Below are 23,995 nucleotides of genomic sequence, written 5' to 3' on the forward strand. Positions count from 1 at the left end.
TATACTGTGATAAATAACTTTTCCATTATATAAACAAATTCATTCAGATAAGATTTTGGTCATATCCGCCCCCATTGTTTACAAATGGCAATATGAAACTTTCTGTGCTGTGACTACAATTGTTTTAATGACAATTTTGCTGTTCTATTCGGTGTACCAATGTCTGTATTGCATGCAAATATTAGGGAAGAAAAAGAAGTCAAGAGAGCAGAGATAGAAGAAATGCAGACGCATTGATTCTGGGTCAGCAGTGGCCAGCTTGCACGTCTTTGATGCATCATGCTTCCTCTTTTTATAAACTGATCATGATGCATCTGGCACTACTGAATCATAACTTTGACAGTCCTTGAATAACCAAAACAGGACAAAATGTAATGTCCTTCATTACTTATTGTCCTTCAATAGCTGTGTTGATTTATTTGCATAACGTACAACTGACAATCTGTAAAGATCATGTTCCATGAAGATATTTTGTACATTTTATAAAAACTTTATTTTTTGTCGTGGATGCACAGCAAATATGGCGGGAAACATGGCTACAAACTTCACTCACTGCTGCCCGCTGTTTGAGAATTACCCACTCAAGTTTGGTGTCCCTGCGTCCGAAATTGCCTACTTCCATACTACATAGTAGGCATTTATAGTATCCGAAACCTCAGTTTGCAATAAACAGTAGACGAGAAATAGGCGGATGGTCTACTACTTCCGCCAAAATTTGTGAGAATGGAACACATTCTCAATCCCATGATGCAACGGGAGCTGAGCAACGGTCAAATTACAAAAGTAAATCAAATAAATATAGTGGAAAACTTTAAACTTTTTAAACTTAAACTTTGGTCTGTTTTTAATGTAAGTGCCAATAAATTAATTTCTTGTGACTAAATTTTGTTTTTATAATACGCTCACGTTTAGGTTGTTGTTAATACATCATAGGTCACATGACCATAAAACATGGCGGACCGAAATGTATTCATATTACTCCCACTCATACTATATAGAACGTACTGTTTTAATGGTTGATAGGTATGTACTTATTCAAATTCTGTCATACTGTCACAGTATGTGATTTCGGACGCAGCATAGGTTAAGCTTAGAATCTCTGCTTTCGGGTTCATCTACTCTTCACAACGTCATTACAGTGGTAAACCTATAGAGGGCATTAAAACAAAACCATTTCTAGTTACAGCTTGCTTAAGCGCCCCTGATGGACAACTTTAAACCATAATTTAAACCTAACAAACCATACATCAAAGCTTATTTATTCAGTTTACAGATGATGTATAAATCTCAATTTTGAAAAAATTGACCCATCGGTTTTGTTGTGCAGGGTCACATATTGGTATAATGTCCGGACACTGAATTTTTCAGTTCCTAAAGACATTTAATCACCAAAAAAGCAATGCTTCGACCATTAGTTATTTTTCAGACATTAGGCTTGAGCACAAATAGGGTTTTGGAAATGCATTATCATCCTTCGGTTTGCATCCATCAAGAAAATAATAAAAGTACCTGATTTCTAGTATATAGTTCACAACTTAATGCATACATTTAATATGACATGAAATTACAAACTACTTCTACAGAAGTTACAATATTAGACAAACTGTACAACATGGTGTATGCTCTATCATCAATAAACAATTCTTAACAAAAAGTAGTTTATTCAGGTATATTAATATATTAGTTTTTATTGTAGTCTTCTTTTAAAAGTATGCTTTAGTCAAATATACTAAGTCTACTTTATGTTTACTCAGAAATACATAACTGTAGACTACTTGTGTACTTTAAGTGTACTTTTACTACGATTGAACTATGCTTAAAAGAACAGTTCTATATAGAAAAAAAGTGGGCTGTTTTTTACGAGTGCAGTACAATTACATGTAAATTATTTTTAAGTATAAAATATTTTCTTGTAAGGGAAGGCCATTTAACAAAGTAAATTTACAAACAAAACCAAATCCAATAGCAGTTCTACAAAAAATCCTTTCCATGAAGTAAATCTTTTCTGTTGAATTACCCACTCCAAGCACATTTTCTACTGTCATTATAGAAACAATGTGTGTATGTGTAATGCTCGGGGTAATTTTCCATTTTCGTGTGTGTGGTATGCATAGGCCATCTCTGCTGCGACGTGTGTATGTGTGTCAGGAAAAAACAATGAGTACACAGTCCTGCGTGGCCACGCCCCTAACCCGTACAGAGGCCTGACCAATCAGAGCGCTGTGTCAGACCTCCTTCACTCACCTCAGAGCAGTGCTGTATATCCTATGTGTACTGCAGACTTCAGATCAGTTGTTTTAAGACAGTGTAAACTTACATTTAATAGCAATGAAAAAAGACAAGTTTTACACCAATGCATTCTTGTTGAGTAAATGAAACAAAAGAATTGTAATAACAAAAACAACACAAACCTAATATCGATACATTAAAATGCCATCGAGGACACTTCGACACTCACCTCACACTGATTCTACTAATAGCCTAAAGTTACCAGACACAGTGATATGAATAGTCACGGCAGGTTTTGTTATTTATAGCTCACCCAAATAAACATTTCATACCTCCCTCACTCCGTCACACAAACACAAACTCAACACACACAATCACTCCTTCACAGGTACTCACAAGCGGCTGAAATGAAATAAGCCGGGTCTGTGGACAATCAGAGGCTCCATCTTTATTTCCCGTGCTGAAGGTGCACTGTGCGCCCTTGGATGGCTGCGGGAGTCACGCTGGTCCGGCAGCATTGGGTGTGTGTCAAAAAGGGAGGCACCACAGGCAGAGGGCAGACAGGAGAGACGCACACGAGCTCACCGGGGTAAACACACAACACCGCTGCACGTGTCAGTCGTGCGCATAACTAAAACTACAGCGGGTATAATGCTGGAGGAGTTAAAGTGTGTCTCTCACTAAACCTCTTAAGTAAAGGTCCTGTCATGTTTTACCTCTCTCTCTCGATCTCTCTCTCTAAAGTAGATGTTGAGTACCCTCATGAGGATAAACTCATGTCCAGCTTCATTAGAAGCAATAAGTACACAACACTTCCTTGATAAAAAAAAGTTAGTTTGGTTTTTAAGACAGTTTTTGGGCATTCTCTAGGTTTTATAGATTCTATAGATTTTTTACTACTATGGTAGTCAATAGTGCCCCAGAAGTGTGTTTCCTACGTTTCTTTTTAATTTTGTGTTTAAAAGAGCAGACATTTTGAAACAGGTTTGAAACAACTCCAGGGTGAGTAAATGATGACAGAATTTTTATTTTTTGAGTGAACTGTCGCATTAATGCAATTCTTCTACTTGAATAAGTAGAAAAGGCATTTCTTGGGATATAACAATTCACCGATTATTATTCACGATTATAATATGTGACGATTCAAGCGATAAAAAGGTACTCTGCTTTAAGAGTAAATATTCCTTGATTTTTAAGGTCCTACTTTGGTTAATTTAGTGTCCAACAACAAGTTTACATCCATCCAAGGTATAAAAACACTATTATTTTGTTATATTTTTCTTACCATACTTCTCGCCACCCTCCTCTGCTCAGATTGGTCAGATGGTCTAGTGTGCTGTGATTGGTTAACCGCAAATGAGGCTCAAGAGCTACAGTGTTTGGGGGAGAATTAAGTTTGCCGGCAGTTCCGGCAGAACATAGTCAGGGACTATAGTGACATAAAATCCGTGGCGGTTTCGACTCCCTTTTTTGAAGTCAACACCTTCGTCTTTATAACTTGGCAGACTGCTTACATTCACACACGGGAACATAACACATGGCATAAAATGTTATTTACTTGATCTCATAATATCTACTCTTCAAATGTAAAAAAAAAGCAGGGACAAAGTCTTAGTTTATTTTAAAGAACCTTTTGTATTATTCATATTATTATATTTGATGTAGAATTTGTTTTAGATTTTGATTTAGTTGTGTTAAAAACGTTGATTTAGTTGTGTTATTTGACAAAAAAGCATTTGAAAAATAATCAAAGGGCAGTTGTTCATTTCTAATTTGTCTCAACTAATTTTGTATAATTGTGAATGAATCGTATCCTGAGATCAGTATCGTGAATCGCATCAGGAGCTGGGTGAATCGTTACATCCCTAGCAATTTCTGTAGTTCATGTTAACTACGCTATATTTGTACTAGTTTTAGTACAATGCTGCATTAATCTGAATTGTTAAATAATATATAATAAAACCATAATATGAGTATTTTTTGTTTGTTAAGTAAAATAAAATAAATTAATTTAAGAGAACGGAAGATTGATTCGATTTTTTTCTCAATATACTGCACAGCTTTTCCGTTGTCAGTACAATGGATTGATTTTAATAACATTAATGTACTTGAAGTGTGCACCCCTCAAGTGAGCACTATTAAAATACATTGACTAGGTAGCTAATCAATATAAAATGGACTCTGATCATGGCACATCTCTATATTTGACTATATACTAGAGGGCGCTCTTTTCTGTGGCTTAATGTCTCACCTTCACAGTCACCCTCTCTTATACAGGAAGGTCATTACAGGTGGTTTGGGAGAGAAACAGGTGCAGTCGCTGATTTCCTGCAAACTTTCTCTCTCTCTCACCCTCCTGCTCACTTTCCTTTCATCCAGCATTGTGTTAATTATAACAAAGCATGCTTGATAGCACACTTTCCTTTCACAGCTCGACAGGCCTGCCGCTCCGCACATACACAGAGTGAGGAGCACAAACAATTAGAGCGCTTGACTGCGTCCATACTAGTGTGCTGCCTACTGAACACCACACAGTTATTAATGCCAACAATTTTATTTATACTTTAGATTTACGCTTATTTATATTTTTAGCAGTACGCAAGACTGAAAAGCAAACAGCTGAAACTGCCACAAAACCTCACAACATTAAATGTTTAAAGGGGTCAGTGTCGCTTATTTCCTTTAGGAAAACTGCATTTTTATTCCAATTTTGTTTAAAACTGTGTAATTGAATCAGGAAATATATCTGTGTAGATATTAACTGTAGGTGTATCACTAGTATTCGTTTATCACACAAAAAATAAAAAGTTGAGTGGGGAGCATTGCATTGTGGTATTATGAGGTATTATGAAAAATGTATGTCTACAATATAAAAAATCTGAAAATTATGCACAGTATATATACTATACACTTCAGAAATAGTAAGCATAATGTGTTATTACGCTATTGCAAACAAAAAACGTTGACTCAAAACCACAGTGACAAGTAATCTGTCCTAGACAAAAAATGCCAAAAGGTGATATTGAACGAGGAAGATTATTTCATGTTTACAGTCATCAATGACTGTGTGTTCTAGTATTTACAGTATGTGTGGAAATAACTTCAATTTTACCTTGCCTCCTTTTTCCGTAATCAACTTTTTTTCATTATCTCTTTGTTTAGGTAACTGAGCTCTAACTGAACATCACACAAGCTGAGAAGTCCCATTTCAACTGTGTAAAGTGTGAGGAGACATCACAGAGACAACCTTTAGCCTATTGTTTGTTTATCCTTCATAACCTTGTTTTTGTTTACGACAAATTCAATATGCCAAATGGTGTATACCATACTCAGATTAAAATCTAGGGCACATATTTCAGAAACTGTATCTAAAGCAGTGGTTATTAAAATGGGGCTCCAAGATGGATCCAGGGGAGCAACAGATTTTGTGGCATTATATGAAATATAGAAGTTTAGGATACATTTTATTCAAATTAAACATCAGAAAAAATGGACAACCAACCAGAAGTATTGATGTTCCAGCATTGTGTAACAGAATTGGTGACTTAAGGCGGGAAACATCAGAGGCTCAATATGGCTTGGTGTATGGGTGGGATTTAGAGACAGAGATACTCATATAGCAGCTATCTCCCATCATTCATCATACATTATGGAAATTCACACAGGGCTTGAAATGAAGCAGAATGCAGAAAGACAGATTATCACCTCAAAATTCGGAGGATTTTTATCTTTTATCCATCAAATGGCCTCCAAAGGCTATAAATATAGTGCCTTTTTCTGCATCTACGGCTTACAAATGTAAAATATGTCCTCAACTAGAGTTTTCCAGCACTGAATTCAGTTTGATTAGATGTTGATTTCAACAATTACACCAAACTAAAAAATCCCAAATTTACAAGGAAGAAGTCAAATTACAAGGAAGAAGTAACATAACATTAAATTAACAATTCCCACGAAACCGTACCTGGCAGCTCAACTTATAAATTACTATAATAAACGTACTTTCATAAATGTACTATTTTTTTACTATTATGTATTATTGTTAACCAAAAAAGGTTATGGAATGCAGTTTTCCTCAACCGAATGTCATAGCATTTTCTATAACATCTTTGCAATTTTTTTCTTCTATTTTAAAGGTTTGCAAAGAGCATTGAATTCAAATCTAAGTTACATCACCATAACAAATGTTACTGTTAAGCATTGAAACAGCGATGATATTTGCTCTGATTTTAAAATCTTCAATATATAAAAAGATGAAACTCCTACCTCTTGACTTGTGTCATTGACTTTAGATCTTTATTCCAGTAATTGACTGTTGTAATGTTCACACTGAGCACATTTAACACTGCATTTATGCTAGACTGATGAGTCAATCATTTAATTTGCATTTTTTCTCTTCTTTTCTTCACTTGTTTGAAACTCAACTTTATTCATCCCTCCTGGAAACACTGACGCACTCACAGTTCACAGAAAGAGGTGTTAAGGCGGAAACATTTCGGGAGAGTGAATGAAACTGCAGGGTTTAAAACGTTGCTCCGCACTTATTCATCGTCTCTTTCACATTCTTGCTATTGAGTATAAATTACTTATTTATATAATAACCGCTTTATAAATAAAGTCACTAGCAAAACAAGTCTTTAGACCATTAAATGGCTGATGTACCTGATCACATTTTATGACTTGTTACAAGTACCACTTAAAATGTTTGTTTTCGGTCTGAATTTGTAATCGTGATTGGTTTGGGATTTACGGTCTACCAGCAGGATTGAATGTGTTCTGATTTTACATGAATTAAATGAATAATGATTAATATATATTGTAATAATAACAGCTAACAATCAGATAAAAGCAACAATTCTCGTAGACAAACTGGCAACTAGGCCTATTTCTAATGTGCATAAAAGGATTTTGTTTTCGTTATGTTAGAGGATCTAGCTCAAGTTTCCCAACATTGGCAAAAGGTCACAGATGTTCTCTATGTCTCATAATCCACATGATACAACACTGATTTCACAACTGTTCTTTTAAGAACTGTTGTGTTTTTAGTGGGGATGCACGATACATGATCGGCTATATCGGTACCGGGCAATAAATGGTCATTTTCAATATTATCGGTATTGGCCCATGACTAAATGTAATGTAAATGTAAATTTTAGGCCGATATATTTTAGCTGATAAATTATGAATCATTTCCTCTGGTTGAACCACTTCAGCTGCATGCTGCTCACAGTTACAACCCACCACAGTGCAGTTTTTCTGCCATGATCATTCACTTACTGCTATTAGCAAAACATTGTTGATGTAGTATGTAGATATTTATGAATGTGTAAATTATAGGAACAAAAGCATATTGTTTGATACCGGCTGCTGTCTGAATGCTTCCTGTCTTGAGACCTGATAGATTTGTGGGTATTGAGAACACCTTTCTGAGTTGCTCTGGAAGAACATATTCAATTTGTTTATTAAAGGTCCGGTGTGTAATTTTTGGGATGATCTATTGATAGAAATGCAATATAACATACATAGCTATGCCTTCAGGTGTATAAAGAGTTTATACAGAGAAGCGTATGTTTTATTACCTTAGAATGAGTTATTTCTATCACATAGTACCCCTTGCATGTAATACTCCATATTCTGTCAGCCATAGTTTTTCGAACGGGAGGGGTGGAGTGAACAGTTGGTTGCAATTCGCAACCTTGCCGCTAAATTTCACTGACTGGACCTGTAAATAAACATTATACCAGTTTAAAAGAAGAATTGAAGAATCTTAAATTGGTTTAACGTAGGCTTGGAACATGATTTTCAGTCTCAGAAAATGTTATATTATTTAGAGAGTATATTGGTCAATATATCGGTTATCGGATTCAAATGCTCAAGAAATAACAGTTAATCGTTATTGACCGAAAGTTACATATCGGTGCATACCTACAATAAATCCTGACAGCGTTGGTAAAATATAATATAGCTGCAAGCTGCAATTATGGGGTCAAGCCCTAAAAGGGGACAAAGGGAAGCATATTTGTTCCTTTCTGATTGCTACTGCACTAAAATAAACTAATATTAAAGTGTTATTATCTTTGATTTGCTTTTAAGGAAACTGCCTCAGAAATAATACAAATTGCACCACAGAGGTTGAGAACGCCCGTTTGAAGAGTCACGTCTGAATCTAATTTGGGGAATTTTGGAAGGAGCAACAGAAAAAAGACAGGAACTTTTGAAGTCTGACTCAGGAGTTATGCCGATGACCACCTAAAAATACACTCCACAATTCCTGTGTCTTGCGTCAAATACCCAACCACAATGGCCTTGAAATTGACAAAGCAATGAAAAATCAAACCACATCTCTTTTCAGTTGTGAATCAACCACAAGCACAGTCACCACCCCAGAGTTACAAACACCTTAACCATCTTCAAATAAAACAGTTCATGAATTAAAACAATGGTTTTAAGGAAAAAGAGAAGCAAGAAGTGTTGGACATGGTCTAGTGAATGTGTCTAAGATGTGATGATGTTCCTTTTGCCAGCCACTGTGTTACTAGACTGCAACATCTGCCAGGTGCGATTTTCATATCAGACACACTAAACTGTCAAGTCGACTGGCAATGGCAGTGTCACCGTTGACAGTCTTTAACTCTTTCCCTGCTATTGACAAGATATCTTGTCATCAATCAACCATTTCCTGCCAATGACTAGTTATTACGGCAATCAGTTTTTGTACTGTTGTACAGCAGGTTACACACCTTTGGATAAAGTACAGGGTCTCTGAACCCATAACATATATATTTGAGCTGTTTTTGTTCCTTGTGTGATCTGGGCCGAGTCTTTCACAATTTTTTTATGTCAGCTGTTTAATCAAAGTGATGCATTTTGTGAAGAAACCTACCCACATCTAAGGGGGGGTAAAAAAAGAACATATAAGAAAGAGGAATACGGTTTCTTTTCTTTAAAAGCAGAGTCTTTCATTTGATATATTGTTTGTCCATAAATTAGTTTTAGAAAATGTACCATCAAAGTTGAGTGAAATTGCTAAAAAAAGCTGGCGGTGGCTGGCAACTTTTCTTTTAAAGGCTGATGGGGAAAGAGTAAAGAGTTAATGATTTTTTTGTCATCATTTACTCACCCTCAGGTTGTTTCAAACATGAATAAATGTCTGTGGTGAGGAAGGCGTGACGAGAGCCGTGAGGCGGGGCCGGTGGTGTGAGTGATCTCATGGAGAAAATCGGGATACCCCCAGGCGGACATGAGGCGGGGCCGGTGTTGGAAATATAGTAGGAATCAGCTGTGCCCACACCGGTCCCGCATATCTCACGGAGGAAATCGGGAGCATAAGAGGACTAGCGACGGGACTGCTGACGAGAGAGGAACGGGCCCGGACATATTTTTTAAGTTTGTATGTATGTTCTTTTGGCTTTTTACCTCCATGTTTTTGTTGGTTTATTTTATTAAAACTTTATTTCAATGTTCGCCGGTTCCCGCCTCTTTCCTTCCCTACTTTGAACTGTGTAACAATGTCTTTGTTCTGATAAACACTAAGAAAGATATGTAGAAGAATGGTAGCAGTTCTGGGACATCATTCACTACCATAGTCGACAAACAGTATTGTACATTTTTTGGTTCTGTTGAACACAAAATTAGATATTTTGTAGAATTTAGGCAAACAAACAGTTCTGGGGCCCTTTTTACTACCATTTTAATTGTTCCTACTATGGTAGTCAATGATGTCCCAGAACTGAAAATTCCCAACATTCTTCCAAATATCTCTCTCTGTGTTCATTAAAACAAGTCATTTACAAGGGTTTGAAATTATCTAAGGATGAGTAAATGATGACAGAATTTGTATTTAGACTACATCTACTTAGACTAAGTGCAGCATAAAAGCATAAAACACATCAATTGTACATCACGATGCTGCTAAATTTTCAGAATAAGCAGGCAACAATTTGTTATGCGACCCTGCAGACAACACTGTTGAATGTTTGTACCATGGATCTTCTCTCATAACATGTATTTTATTTGCCAGAAAAAACTGGATCATATAAAACTGGGTTGCATAAACTGCTAGACTCGTATTTGGGGATTTTCAGCACAGGTCAATCTGTGACGTAATGGAATTTCAATGGGTGTCTCAGGCCAAAGTTCGCGGCACCTTTAAAACAAAAACTATGAACAGAACAACATTAGTGGAAACAGTAATATTGTTTGGAGGGCATCATAAGGTTTTTTGCAAGGATGCAAGAAATATGAAATAAAGATGAACAACCATAAAGCAGTATCGGATAGATTTATATTTTTGAATGTAGCCTCTTCTATTAATATAAGTCAGTACTCAGTAAGAACGTTTTTATATTTATAAAAACTATATTCGATAGCACATTTAAGGAGTCCAATTCTTAAAAAATAGAGAGTCAAAAGAATAAACAGTTCGACCTGAATTAATTGCAGAAGTGTGTAAACATATATTCTTAACATAAAGATTTTATACAGTAGATTAAATGTTCGAAATGAATAGAGTGCTTGTCAGGGACAGAAAATAATCATAAACTCAGAAAAGGCGAATTACAGTATGGACCGGTATCTGTGACAACTTTCACCTATGCATGGCATGTCAAAATCTTTAGTCATTATGTTAAAAACATCAACCAAACGTTAAACCTCCACACAAAAGCGTAAAAAACCGAAAAATCATATTCTAAATTAACTTCATTTGGAATCCTGCTGTGCTTCAACACCTCTATTTATTTACACTCATATCTCAGACACGACCTAAAATAGCCCCCAAAATTTACCCACAGCATCTGAGGTATTAGCCCGCGCTTCTAAATTTATGTTGTTAATTTTCACCTCATGGCGGCCAGAGCTGTCTGTCTCATCTAAATTAGGATCTCTCCATCTGCCAATGCAGCTTAACAGAAGGAAAATTAATTTAGTGCTGATGGAAACTGTTTCAAATCATTTGGTTTGGCATAAAATGTACATTCTGCCAGAAAGTCTGAGATAAAGAGAGAGATAAACTCAATGGATCCATATATTAAATACATTTTATGCATTTAGACATCAAACCATACTCTTATGTGCTCATATATATGACAAAGCTTGTCAACCTAAGACAACCAATAATAAAAGTGTATGGCCTGTAATGTCTAGTACAGTTTTAGAGACAAATATGTATTTAATATATCATTTCCTCCCTAAATTATGATACAAGATCCTCTATTTACTTATTTCTGTGGATTTTGTTCACCTGGTACAGTAACATGGCTGCACCTATATCTGATATACCCCATTCAATGTAATTATTAATATTATAATTAATATAATTATATTTTCATATGAACAATCTGTTCAGCAATGTCCAATTGCATTTAATTAGTATTCATGAAAGTTATAAAGTCTCGCCAAAGTTTATTAAACTTCTTAAACAGTTTTCATTATGAGTTTGATAATTTAACAGACATATACATGAGTGAGTAAATATTTGAGGATGATGTTGTATCCCAAGGCGTTGTCTAACTCTAACACCCATCTAGGCTGCAAGCAACGCGACGCGACCAACTTGAGCGCGTTTAGTATAATGAACGAGCAATCTACACTGCAAGCGGCCGCTACCCGCTGGTTCAAATAAAAGCTGTGTTCGCGTCGCAAAAAAAGAACAAACCAGTAGAATAACAAATACAAATCAAAGAAATATGATAAAAATCACAAGTTCTGATCTTTATCAACTTTATAGCGCATGCAATATAGAAAAGGCAGTTCACATCACAGCTGTCAAAAGCAGAAATAAGAGACGCGCTCCGCGTAATTCACCGACCTGTTTTTCAGCGGCTGACTCTTCAACTCGTAATACGTTTTAGGCTCTTCGTGAAATTCCTCGCCGACTTCAAAGTCGGGCACGATCCCCGATTCTGACTGCATTTTCCAAGTTGTCAACTTTCGTCAGCTCCCAGGTGGAAAAGATGATACGTCAGTCCAAAGCTGTACTTTCAGACGCACGAAGTGCCAGCCACCGTGATGTCAAGCTTTCAGTTCTCGTGCCCTCCAGTAGTGTGCTGCTGTCGTTTTGTAGTCCGTTAAGGGGCATTTTAAGTTAATGCCAGTTGAGATAAATGACTTATGAAACTACAAACCCCAGAGCCACTATAGTCATGCGTCAGCAACATTTCATTGGCCGTCACTGAAAGAGGGCTTCAGGATTCAGGCTTTATCCGTCGCAAACTTTATCGGCTGTTAAAATAACGTGAAGTAGAGGTAAGATTTTTATTTGTTTAATGATTAAAAAAGCGTGTATATGTCTTTCACCGAGGATAAATATTCACTTGTTTTGGAGTACACGAAAGAATTATGTAATTAAATTATCGATACAATTTTGTAAACAGTGCAATTAGTGGCCACGCGGTGGCAGTGTAATCAAATCAATAAAATATCCCGCGTCAGTTTTTAATCTAATGCCTCATAAATGGTCAAATATTGTATTGGATTGTAACGTATGGTTTTGCTGGTTTATTAATTATAATATACACTGAGCAGAGCTATTCATAATTTACTAGTAAATAAGGTTTCAGTTTTTCCTGGTGAAAGTAAATGAGAGGTACTCAATGAATAGTTCTCAATGAAAGTTCTCAATTTTTTTGTTCAATTAAAATTTATAAAGTATTCTAGAGCTTTACATTACTAGAAAGATGTATACTGGTGTATACTGATTTCTAGGAAGATGTCAAATATAACCAAACATGAAAAAATTTCTTGATTTTTAGGTGCAAAAGGATACTTGTAAAATGAAAATTCTGTCATCATTTCCTCACCTTCGAGCTGTTCCAAATCTGTATACATTTCTTTTTTTCTGATGAACACAGAGACAGATATTTGGAAGAACAAATATTTTCTCCACCATTGACTCCTATAGTTGGAAAAAATAAACAAAAGAAGACATTTTGAAGAATGTAGGACAGTTCTGGGGCACTTTTGAATGCCATTGTATTTTTCCTACTATAGTAGTCAATGGGGGAGCAAAATATGTTTGGTTATAAGCATCCTTCCAATTATCTTTCTCTGTGTTCATCAGAACAAAGAAATGCATACATATTTGGAACAACTTGAAGGTTAGTAATTTATGACCTAATTTAATTTTGTTGGTTGAAGTATCCCTTTAAATGCTTCACATACTGTCAACACACTTTTAGTACTTAATGTTTAATATTTGAATACTGGCATGTTTGTGTTCTCCTTTAGATCAAACCTGAATTACTTTGTCCATTTTTTTAAATGATTTTATGTTTATTTATTTATTTATTTTGCCTAGTGCACTTACAAAATCATTCAAGTGTGCATCGTAAGAGTCTAGACAATCAGGAAGGAAACGAAGACATAGGAAGTTTAGCTTCAATATTAGGTAATGGAAAGTAAGCAATAAATTACTGCAATGACTCTAATCGTGAAACAGTTATCGTGTTCATATTGTACATCATTATTGTAAGAGTCTGTAAGAGTCTATATGGTTTGACTAGTGATTTTAGTCCTACGGCATCCTCGATGATGCAAAACAACAAAACTGTATGTAAGATAAGCAACAACTTTGAACTGTGTAATTAAAAGATAGCAGAGTCATTTAAAAGAGCTTTGAAAGGCTAAAACATTCAGATTTATTGATAGTCATTTATCAAGAGCATCTCCACTAATCCTCAATAACACATCCAGCCAAGTGATTTGCTTGCCCATGCAGAGTAGATTCTTCACAATCTTTAATTAAACTTTAACAGGGCTTTGATTGGCTAACTCCCAGCTGGACATTGAGCCGCTCATTCACTGCAGATGGTGTGCGTGTGTTGGGGAGAAAGGAGGGTCCCATGGGCATTTGCAGTGGGCAGGGAGAAGATGGTACTAAAGGAGACCCGTTGTTGATAAATATTTATTTTTATTTTAACAAACTCAAAAATATCAGCTCAGTTTGATCCGGTTTTGCGGTACATGTAAGCCTTTAAAGACAAAACCCTTTTAGCACTCTGCACTGTCTAATCTATATAAAGAGTAATGACTTTAAAGGACAGAAGACATCAGATCTGTATGGAGGCGCCTCAGCCCTGGCTACAGGTTCAATAATGTTAATGTATTCTCACACAGTGCATTGCCTGAGCCCTGGGCTTTATTTAATTATCCCACAAGAAACAAGACTTTGTAATTTACCACTCACGCTCACTCATTTTGTCAAGTTACTAAACTGATCAATCGAGAAGTTTTTGAAAGATATTATTTTTACAATTTATTTGTGTTCATGGTACTGATTATTGTAATAAATCATTACAGTGCATATAGACAATTTTGTAAACGAAAAGCACTTCCTTTTTTAGTTTTTCAAAGCTACGCAAGAGATACAACCAATGCTTAAAATGAAATAAAAAATGCTAAACAAATATATTTAAGACTTAATTATGTAATCCTACTGTATGATTCAGTTCAATTGTATATCTATAGTGCTTTCTCCTATTTTGCATTGTTGCAAAGGGGGTTTGCAGAAAAAAAACATTTTAGAAGAAACACAACCCTGCTGCAAAAACAATCGAAACCATCATAGAAATGTTATTGGTTCTGTTTAAATCCCTTTATGAACCATTCGCTTTTTTCATTAAAAACATACCAAAATTCCTTTTTATTGTGTGTTTAGGGCATTATTCCAATAGGATTATTCTGTCAGAGAACACCCCACCATCAAACCAGTCAACACCATTTTAGTTTCCTTTAAAACCAATACGATTCCTATTATAACCATTAAATCCATTACATTATTGTGTTTTGGGTATGGTTCTATTGTTTTTTCAACAATGAAAGGAATTATTAAGAATAATGACATCATAGACAACACGAAAATGGTGATAGACTGTAGAATATGTTATTATTGCTTTTTCATGTGTAGTACTGTACCGTAATAATAGTTTTCAGTTAGATTAAAATGAACCTTTAATCGTGTTCTTTTACGTTCAAGTAAAAATGTATAAATATTATTTTATCAATTTTGTATAGACTTGATATGCGTGTAAAGTATTATAAGTTATTTATCCCCACCTCACATCATCTGCTCTTTCTATATTTTAATCAAACAATCATTAATCGAACGTATATGGGACATCGAGACATATTTCCCAGCTTCGCCGGTGGATGGGCAGTAACAGCGGTGTGTGTTGAGTTGTGTGTGTGTGTTGTGTGTGTAGATAACGGCATGGCCCCAGTCTCTTTGTAGCCGGTAAAGGGAAGGCGTGGTGAGTGACTGTAGAGCTCGGAATGAAATGATGCTGAGGGAATAAGGCAGATGTGCGGCGGTATATCACACAGAGACCATCTGAATTACAAGGAAACGCCCTTATAGAAAAGGTAAGATTTATTCACGTATGCATTCACCAAATGAGTCGCTTTTGTATTATTATCCTTTATCTCGCAATTCGGCTTGACAACAGGCTGTACGTGAATAAAAAAATAAGCGGAGGTTTGCGTACGATCACAGTTCGTGTGCATATAGCGTGAATTCGACAAATGGGTTTGTTATTTTCGCTTTAAGGGAAATTGAGTAAAGATAGGATCTGTCATTATCAGATCATCCGCGCTGGAGGGAAGATTCATTCATTCATTAAGTCTTCAATAGATCATTTTGTGTTGTATTAAAGCAACGTGTTTGAAGCGCATCTGTCAGGTAGCCTTACAGTAGATCGAATGCTTTATAATGGCAAAATGCTTTCTAGGTAGACAGCTCGCTAGGTTTTAAGACACAGCCAATGTGTCTAGCTCTTCTTTGGTTATCAGTTGTAAAGGTAGACTGGATTGTGTAAGGTGGTTTGTGAAATGAACCTTTCCTGTTTGATGAGGACACAGGAAATTACAAACACAACTGATGTCATATTTAGCCCCTAATCTGTCCTGTTCGTAAATAAGTGAATGAATGAAAAGAGAGATGCAAATCTGCAAAAAAGTGCAAATTGTGTGGTGTTTTCAGCATGGCTTTGTGGTTTTAGTGGCTTAACAGCTTGAACTCCAAATTGCTGTTGGTAACATGCATTTTTTTATTCTGGTTGACTGGATGCAAATTTTAAAGCAAATATGAAACCGTATGTTAAGCATCTTGTAGTGTAGTCAATGTACTGTAGTCATTTATCTTCCCTTTCTATCCATTTAACTGCTGCATTTGTTCCTCAACTTCTTTCTTTTTTGAGGACAAGACAGACACTCTCGATTTTCATTTCACGTTTTTCGTTATTTTTTGACACATTACCTGAGTTAAAAGAGTTCAGGAGGATGAAGGAAAATTTGCATCCCTTTATTTGCATGCCATGCTGTAGGTTCTCTAGAGTGTTGCTTTCCCCAAAATAGTGAAACCGTCATAAATTCCCAAAACACTGAATGGAGCTGCAACACAAGCTGCACGGATTCAAAACTAACCGAATTACTATGACTCTGGACCCGTTTGTTGTTTTTTGTTTCTTTGTTTTTATCGAACTTCTCTGGAAAAGACAGTGAATTTGACGTACGTCTGCTGTGTAAACAGGAACTTAGCTATAGAGGAATCTTTGAGGGTGGAAATGAGCTTCCACCATCATTTCTGTGAGAAACAACTGCAGGAATTGTACGGGAAGTCCTGTCAAAAACAGACAACGACTATTTTAAACTCTATATCGGAGAAGATAACTCCTTGTTTGCGTGTCAGCTGTTCCTCTGAAAACGTGTGGAAGTGACAGGGTTTTTCTGCATCCTCTAGGACATCTCTCTTTGAAAAGTTCAAGTTTTACACATCTCACCATCAAAGTGCTGTTTTTGTACAGATTTAGTTAAAAGCAGGTAAACCAAACATATTTTTAGTTTATGGTAATTTCTCTTTTCCCTATTGTACGCTTGGTTTCAGCACATAGTTGGCAGGTATCTCAATGGGACACGGTCCCCTGATAATTCACAATAAAGGCAAAAACAGAACAAGGAGTAGGAAACATTTGAGAGAAAGTCAAGAAAGTTACGCGTTATATTTAGCTTCAAGATCATCATCCTCATCACAAATCTGAAGGACTTTCTTTCTTCTGCCGAACACAAAAGCTGATAACTTAACAACACTGACCCCATCGACTTGCATTGTAGGGACACAAAACAGAGACATTTCTCAAAATATCTTATTTTGTGTTCCACAGAACAAAGAGTTTTATAGAGGATTGGAGGGTAAATAAATAAAGACAAAATTAATATTTTTAAATGAACCGTTTCTTTAAAGTTCAAGCTCAAAGCATAAACATCAAGACTGGCTGTCAGAGCGAAAAAAAGAGTATGAACATTTTTCATCTGTTCATGTCTGTTACATCTTCCAACTTAAAATGCATCCAATAGAATATAGTAATTCTGTGTCCAAATTCTCTGATATTTCATTGTTCATCACGTGGAAGCTGCGAAAAGATCGCAATTCAGAGGAAAGAGTGAGAGGAAATGAGTGCATTCGAACACAGCATTAGATAAACACTTTATATTGTGTTACATACGCATCACATCCCAAATGACTAAATAATTGCTTGAAATCTGATCTGACAGTTCACACCAAGACGGAATCTTAAATAAAAGCATTTGAAAGCCACTTGTAGGTTGTCAAAAAACCCAGTGCTTTGAAACCAGTTCCCACGTGAATGATAAACCGTTCTCACACATCTCTGAGAGAATTCTGTTGTTTAGTAGAAACACGCGATAATCGCATACAGTTTATCGTTCGGTTCAGTGGAGTGACACCACTGACCTTCAAAATCCCAGATATGATATATACCCAACAGCTGCTGTTTAGACTGTGAGCTGCAGGTGGGTGACAAACATACGAACATCACTCGCCCATAGGATATGAGCTGCAGACGGGACCGTGTGTGTGTGTTTATGTAAGAGGTGTGTGTAATCACTCTATAGCTGGATCCTATGTCATGATATCGACCTCTATTGTTACAGAGAGAAACCAGTGAGAGTGAACTATCGCCTTCTGTACTGTATGTGTGTGTATAGTAGAGCATCGGTGGATTGTAAACCAGATACTGTAGTAGCTTTACATACAGTGTCTTCATATGCTGATCCATTGAGTCCTGCTAAGATTTATTGTCCTTGTCAGATCTGTTTCATGAGGATAACCACACTATATGTTAAACAAACCAAATTGTACACAACAATAGGTCTCAGTAGCTCTTTTCTAACACATACAGTGCTTTAAAATATAGATTTTCATACATTTAATGTTAAGTTTATTCTTTGCACGATGTAAAATGTATTTATAGTTAAAATCAAGAAAACACAAATACTGTGCACGGGGAGGCAGAAAACCCCCAATGGCTTGTACAGAGCCTCCATCTAAACAACAAAGAGAAATAATAATAATAATAAATACAGCAATATTTATAAGAATAACAATAATAATATTTAAAACCTTGCCTCAAATTAATTACCTCTATCATAAACCTCTAAAAAATAAACACAGAAAGCAAACAAAAAACACCCAACATTTACAAAGCAGAAAGGCAATTTTACATAACATCAATATAATGATTCTTTTATAACTTGTTAAAGAACATTTTTTTTTTGCCAAATGGGATAAACCATTATTGACATTTGTCTATAGATTTTCTGTATGTTCTTTTTCTGTTAGTTTCTGAATTTTATTTCAAAGTATAGAAATCACCATTTGTGTGAAATGACATGAGTAAAAAACAGTTTTTTAGTATAAGGTTAGGACTCACGGATGTAAGTTCGCTTTTAAAATAGGAGGCAATAAGAAAGTGCTGGAGGAGCTGATGCAATTACCCCATGACGTTTATCTTGTGATGTGAAAGAAAATGGTCCTGAACAAGCGGACTTCAAAGACAGGACTGTTTGGAACAGCTATATGATGCCTTAAAATTCAACACCGAGCAGAGCTAATATTCAATGCATGCAAGAAGAAGAAGATATTTTGTAGTGTATATTTTAATGTCTAAGTTGTTTGCCGATGGCTCTTATTATGACAGGACAGTAGTGCGGGGTAGAGATAGGGGAGTGGGATTTGCAAAGGACCCTCTGAGACAGGAAAGGAACTCTGGTCGCTATTGCCGCCAACGTTTTTCCTTTTGAGTTTTTTTACCCCCTTGACAAACTGATTATTTAAATAAAAACAACAATATCAAAAAAATTATCTTAAAGCAAATCACAAAATCTTTATGGAATTGTATTGAAAAACCAGACAGAATGTGTTCATGTTTATTTCAGTTAAGTGCTGTAGGTGTTTTTCTCGGATTTGTTTCTTTCATTTCAAATTTTCCCAATATTGCCCCACTGGAATAATGAAATCTTAACTTGAGGGATGCAAGTTCAAAGAGTCTGATTGAAAAGTACATCTGTTGTGCCCTTGATTGAGCCACTTAGCCCCTGAACAGTCTCTCAAGGGAACTACGTGCCTGTAGCTACACAAAAATCTGCTTAAATAAATGGCTCTGGCCCAAAATCTAGTGAGACGACGTGCTGTCTGATGTCTACCTACCTAGACAGCATCCAAAGCATACTGATGACAGACCCTGGGGCGGATGGATATACATAATCTTTCACACATATACACCATATGGACAAAAGTATTTGGATGCCTCCTTCTAATAAACATGTTTATCTATTTCAATAATTCCAATCAAAAATATATTAATGCGAACATACAATACCACATTTGTTATTAGGGCTGTGCAATATTAAAGAAAAATGCGATAGCATGCTAAATAATGTGATACGATATTTTGGTACACTTCAGTATAGGGGGCAATTCTCACTATTTACTAGTTATTATCATGCCTATTATTGCCATATTGGCTGTTTATTAGCTCTTATAGCTCTTATAAAACACATTCTCTGCATGACCATACTTTACATCCCTAATCCTAACCAAAATCTAACAACTACCTTACTTACTATTAATAAGCAAGAAGATAATAGTTTATTGGGGAAAAAGTCGTAGTTAAGGGTTTGTTAATAGCAAGAACTGCCCCTATACTGAAGTGTTTCTTTTTCTAAAATCAATTTAAAATGTATATAACCCATAGAAAAAGGAAATTGTATTTGCTTAATAATGCAATGTGCGACTGTACAATAGTTCAAGTTAATCAAATATACTGTATATAAACTGAAAATTATATAACCAACATACAGATTTCACATTATTTCTGATTATTAATCATCTTTCTCACATCAGACACAGTCTCTCTGCTATATGGCTTTCCTGTAGCTCAGTGGAAAGAGAAGGTTGTGAGTTTGATCCCAGGGGATTGCACATACCTATGTAAATAAATGCATAGGATAATGCGATGTTAGTCGCTTTTGATAAAAGCGTATGCCAAATGCATAAATGTAAATGTATATGCATCAACTTAAAACGTGTAGACTATAGACCACTTCGCGAGATGTAAACACTGGTCCAGAAGAACTTCCTGTTTCAGTTTTATTTATTTATTTTATTGAATCTCACATACATAATTGAAACTTTAAGATATTCAAATTATATAAAGACATAATATATAAAGATATACAAATGTTCTGTGAGTTGCATTTTGTTCAACCATTGTGAAGTGTTAAAAAAACTGAAATAGGAAGTTTGGATCAGCATTGTTTACGTCATTGTTTGGTCTATACGTAATTTTTAGATTTTTTTTTATAATTCCGTTGCATATTAGCGATATTGCGATCATTTCAATATTCTGCACAGCCCTAGCTTATATCTTTCTAAATGTCAGCTTTGAAAATAGCAAATATCTCTGAAGAGAACCGCAGAGCAGATGAGTTGTGTTAGGCAGCATGTTCAGGCTTGGACTGATGTCAAACAACACACGTGTGCTGCGAGAGCTGTCTGCACAGGTTACAAACGCTCTGATTCTCAATGGGTGACAAGCCGTATCCTCAGTTCATTTGCGGCTTGAAAGGTTTTTCTTCTCCCCCTCGGTCAGGGAGAGCCCCCCTCCCGTGGGGACTGCGGTCTAAATCTGTTGCAGAGAGAACCAGTGCAGTTTCTCTCCGAGAAAGTCTGCAGTTCCTGATGGTGCTGGGGAGCAGTTCTGCTCTTATGTGACATGAACATGACGGTCAGCAGGTACTGATACCACGGCTGAGAAATAAATAGTTACTGAAACAAAGCATTAAAAGCCCGTTCACAGCAAGGACTGTAACTGTAAAGATAAATGTTCCAAATGAACATACAAAAACATTTTCTTCTGTCTTTCTTTGTATCTTATTTAAAGTGCCTGTGCTTAAGTCTTTCACACTTTTGATACCATAGTAAAAACTAATATGCTGTTTAACACACTCCCTTATCATTAAAGTTAAACACTGATAGAATTATCAAAAGTAAATATGAACATTTATATTTAATTTATTTAACCCTTTAAATCCGCATTTAACCGTAACGCTTCAACCATTTACGCTATCAAAAATTTTTGAATTGCTCCTAAAAGTAAAGAAATTGATGTATGTTTTATGGTAATCTTTTGCATTTCATAAGCTATTAGCGTCAGTTTTTGTGGTGAGCGGTAGAGGGCAGATACGAACAGAGAGTGAGAGCGTGAGACAGATTAGAGGGTTTTTGAGCAAGTAAAATAAAAATAGGCAAACGAAACATGGCAAAGAGGAAATACATCATAGGTGATTGAGATGCTTCTTGATCATGAAACTGATGGTGTGCGAGACTCTTCTGACCCGGAGTCTGCATATTCATGATATGACGTGGGTGTCGATCCAGACATGGATGGGTATAAGTAAATGATGACTCATGAGAAATGTCCGTAAAATAGGCTTAGACTTAAATACCGATATCTTTCCGCCCCGCAGAATACAAAAGAAGATATTTTGTAAAAATTAGCAACTGGCCTCCATTCTCTTGCATTGGTTTTGTCTCCATACAATAGAACTGAGTGGGATCCAGTGCTGTTTGGTTACCAACTTTCTTCAAAATTTCTTATTTTGTGTTCTGCGTTAGAAAAAAAGAATTTAAATTTTTGGGTGAACTATCACTTTAATTACACATAACACAGTTTTGCTTCTTCGGTCATTAAAGTCTGACATGAAAACATTTATGAGTCAAATTAATTCAGAAATCTCACTTAGAAGTTCCGGCTCACAGGATTTATTAATTCACAAATCACAATAAACCCTGATAATTGAAGTTCTGACCAGAATGTTACCCAAATTCACTGTCAAACGTATTGGTCAGTAGGGGCTTATGTTCTTGTGATCATAATACAGTATTTATCAGAAACAAAGTACAACAATTCCATAACAGTTGTTGAATAGTGGTTAGAGACGAATGAATTAGTGATAAAAAGCAGTTGATAGTCAGATACATTCTCACTCTGTTGGATTTCTCATCACACATTGACTTTTTTTGCATGTGTCTTGGCACACAAAGGTTTTGGTTGGACTTTGCACTGACTTTCAGCACTGAGTCTGAATCCTCTGTGAATTTGCTCAAATGGACACACCCACACACAGTTCACCACTAACTGAATTAGGCTTGAATTGAATTATGTGGAGGAATTCTTGTCGAGAGGGTCAGAGGTCATTGCAGGCATTTGAGTGTCTACAGCAGAAACAGTTGGAGAGACTGGAGATGTAGCTCAGAAGGAAGATTCTCTTCAGTATTGGAATTGAGGTAAACATATGTATGGCAAGGACGGGGTTGTTTGCGAGAGAGCATCCTGCATGGTTGAGGTTGTTTACGGGGATGTAGACTGACAGGAAGACATCGTCTGCCAGTAGGAATGTTTTGCTTTGTTGTGAGGCAGTGACTTGATAACTCTTGAGGTTGTCTGGTCAGCATGTTTGAGTTCATTGCCCGTCTCAGTCACTCTGATAGATAGCGGCCATTTCTCAATATACGTTCTTCAGTGGTCTTGTGTCCTCGTGTTCTTGCTATACGTCATCAATAACCGTGGAAGTCAGGTTCCAATACTCAAGAACACAAGAACAGAGAACCCATGGAAGTACCTGTGTGTGTTCCTGATATCGAGGATGCATGGAACCCACTTGAACTCCCACTGGGGCTTATCCATCCAAGTTCGTTCTTCCAAAGCTGCCTCACAAGACCGGTCTCCACGAGAACACAAGTCTGTTCTTTGCGTTCTTGGAATGAAGAATTAGCCAATGTTAAAGTCCCAGTAAAACTAAAACTTACAATGCCTATTTTTTCATGAAATATTGCAGCGTTAATTTTAAATAGCGGATCAATATGGTTCATTCTCTTTTTAAAATTCATATGCCCTCATAATCTTCCGTTAAAATCTGAAAATGGACTTCCACCCTCTAGTGGCAATCCTGCTCAGTTGACCTAAAATAGACGGCTTGGGTGGAGCATCCATTAACTCCTCCCTTTCAACTCCCAGTCTATTGCCTATTCCATTTTAAAATGCAAGGAGTGAAAAACGCAAGCCACGCCCAATTTGTTTTTATTCTAATTCTGTTTTACTCGGAAATGCACCCAAATACAGAAGTTAAAAAGATCGCAACTTCCAGTTCACAGGGACTTTAAAGCTGATGTGTGTCATTTCTTCAATGTTAAAATAGGTTCGCCTTTCTTGTTTAACATGTAAGTAATACAAAAGTGTTTTGAAGATCTAAAGTAATCCGACTTCTGCATGTACGTTTTGAAAGTAACACAATGCTTATGATGCAAAAAATCCAAATACCTCAAACACCATTATGATGCACAACACTACACAACACTAATGATGCTATATTCTCATTCACACAATTGACCTTCATCTTTTTGACTGGAAAA

The 23,995-nt window shown here is 36.1% G+C and overlaps 2 protein-coding genes across 4 annotated transcripts in view; one reads left to right on the forward strand and one right to left on the reverse strand.

Moving 5' to 3' along the window:
• Positions 1-12,251, reverse strand: part of mitfb (melanocyte inducing transcription factor b) — a 30,898-nt gene extending 18,647 nt beyond the window's left edge. For 2 of the 3 annotated variants that reach the window (XM_056732937.1, XM_056732934.1), the window contains exon 1: positions 12,038-12,251. In XM_056732937.1, the coding sequence (XP_056588915.1) occupies positions 12,038-12,141 (104 nt within the window). In that variant the 5' untranslated portion in view covers positions 12,142-12,251. Of the gene's footprint in view, positions 1-2,625; positions 2,727-12,037 lie in introns of those variants that run through there. The other variant, XM_056732936.1, reaches the window with a different exon arrangement.
• Positions 12,252-12,413: 162 nt separating this feature from the next.
• The window catches only part of frmd4bb (FERM domain containing 4Bb), a 46,885-nt gene continuing 35,303 nt past the window's right edge, over positions 12,414-23,995 (forward strand). The window contains exons 1-2 of the mRNA XM_056733961.1: positions 12,414-12,474; positions 15,429-15,588. The gene's annotated coding sequence lies outside the window, so the exon portion shown is untranslated. The remainder of the gene's footprint in view (positions 12,475-15,428; positions 15,589-23,995) is intronic.

The sequence above is a fragment of the Triplophysa dalaica genome, chromosome 20, assembly GCF_015846415.1.
Source record: "Triplophysa dalaica isolate WHDGS20190420 chromosome 20, ASM1584641v1, whole genome shotgun sequence".
In the NCBI taxonomy this organism is placed as follows: Eukaryota; Metazoa; Chordata; class Actinopteri; order Cypriniformes; family Nemacheilidae; genus Triplophysa; species Triplophysa dalaica.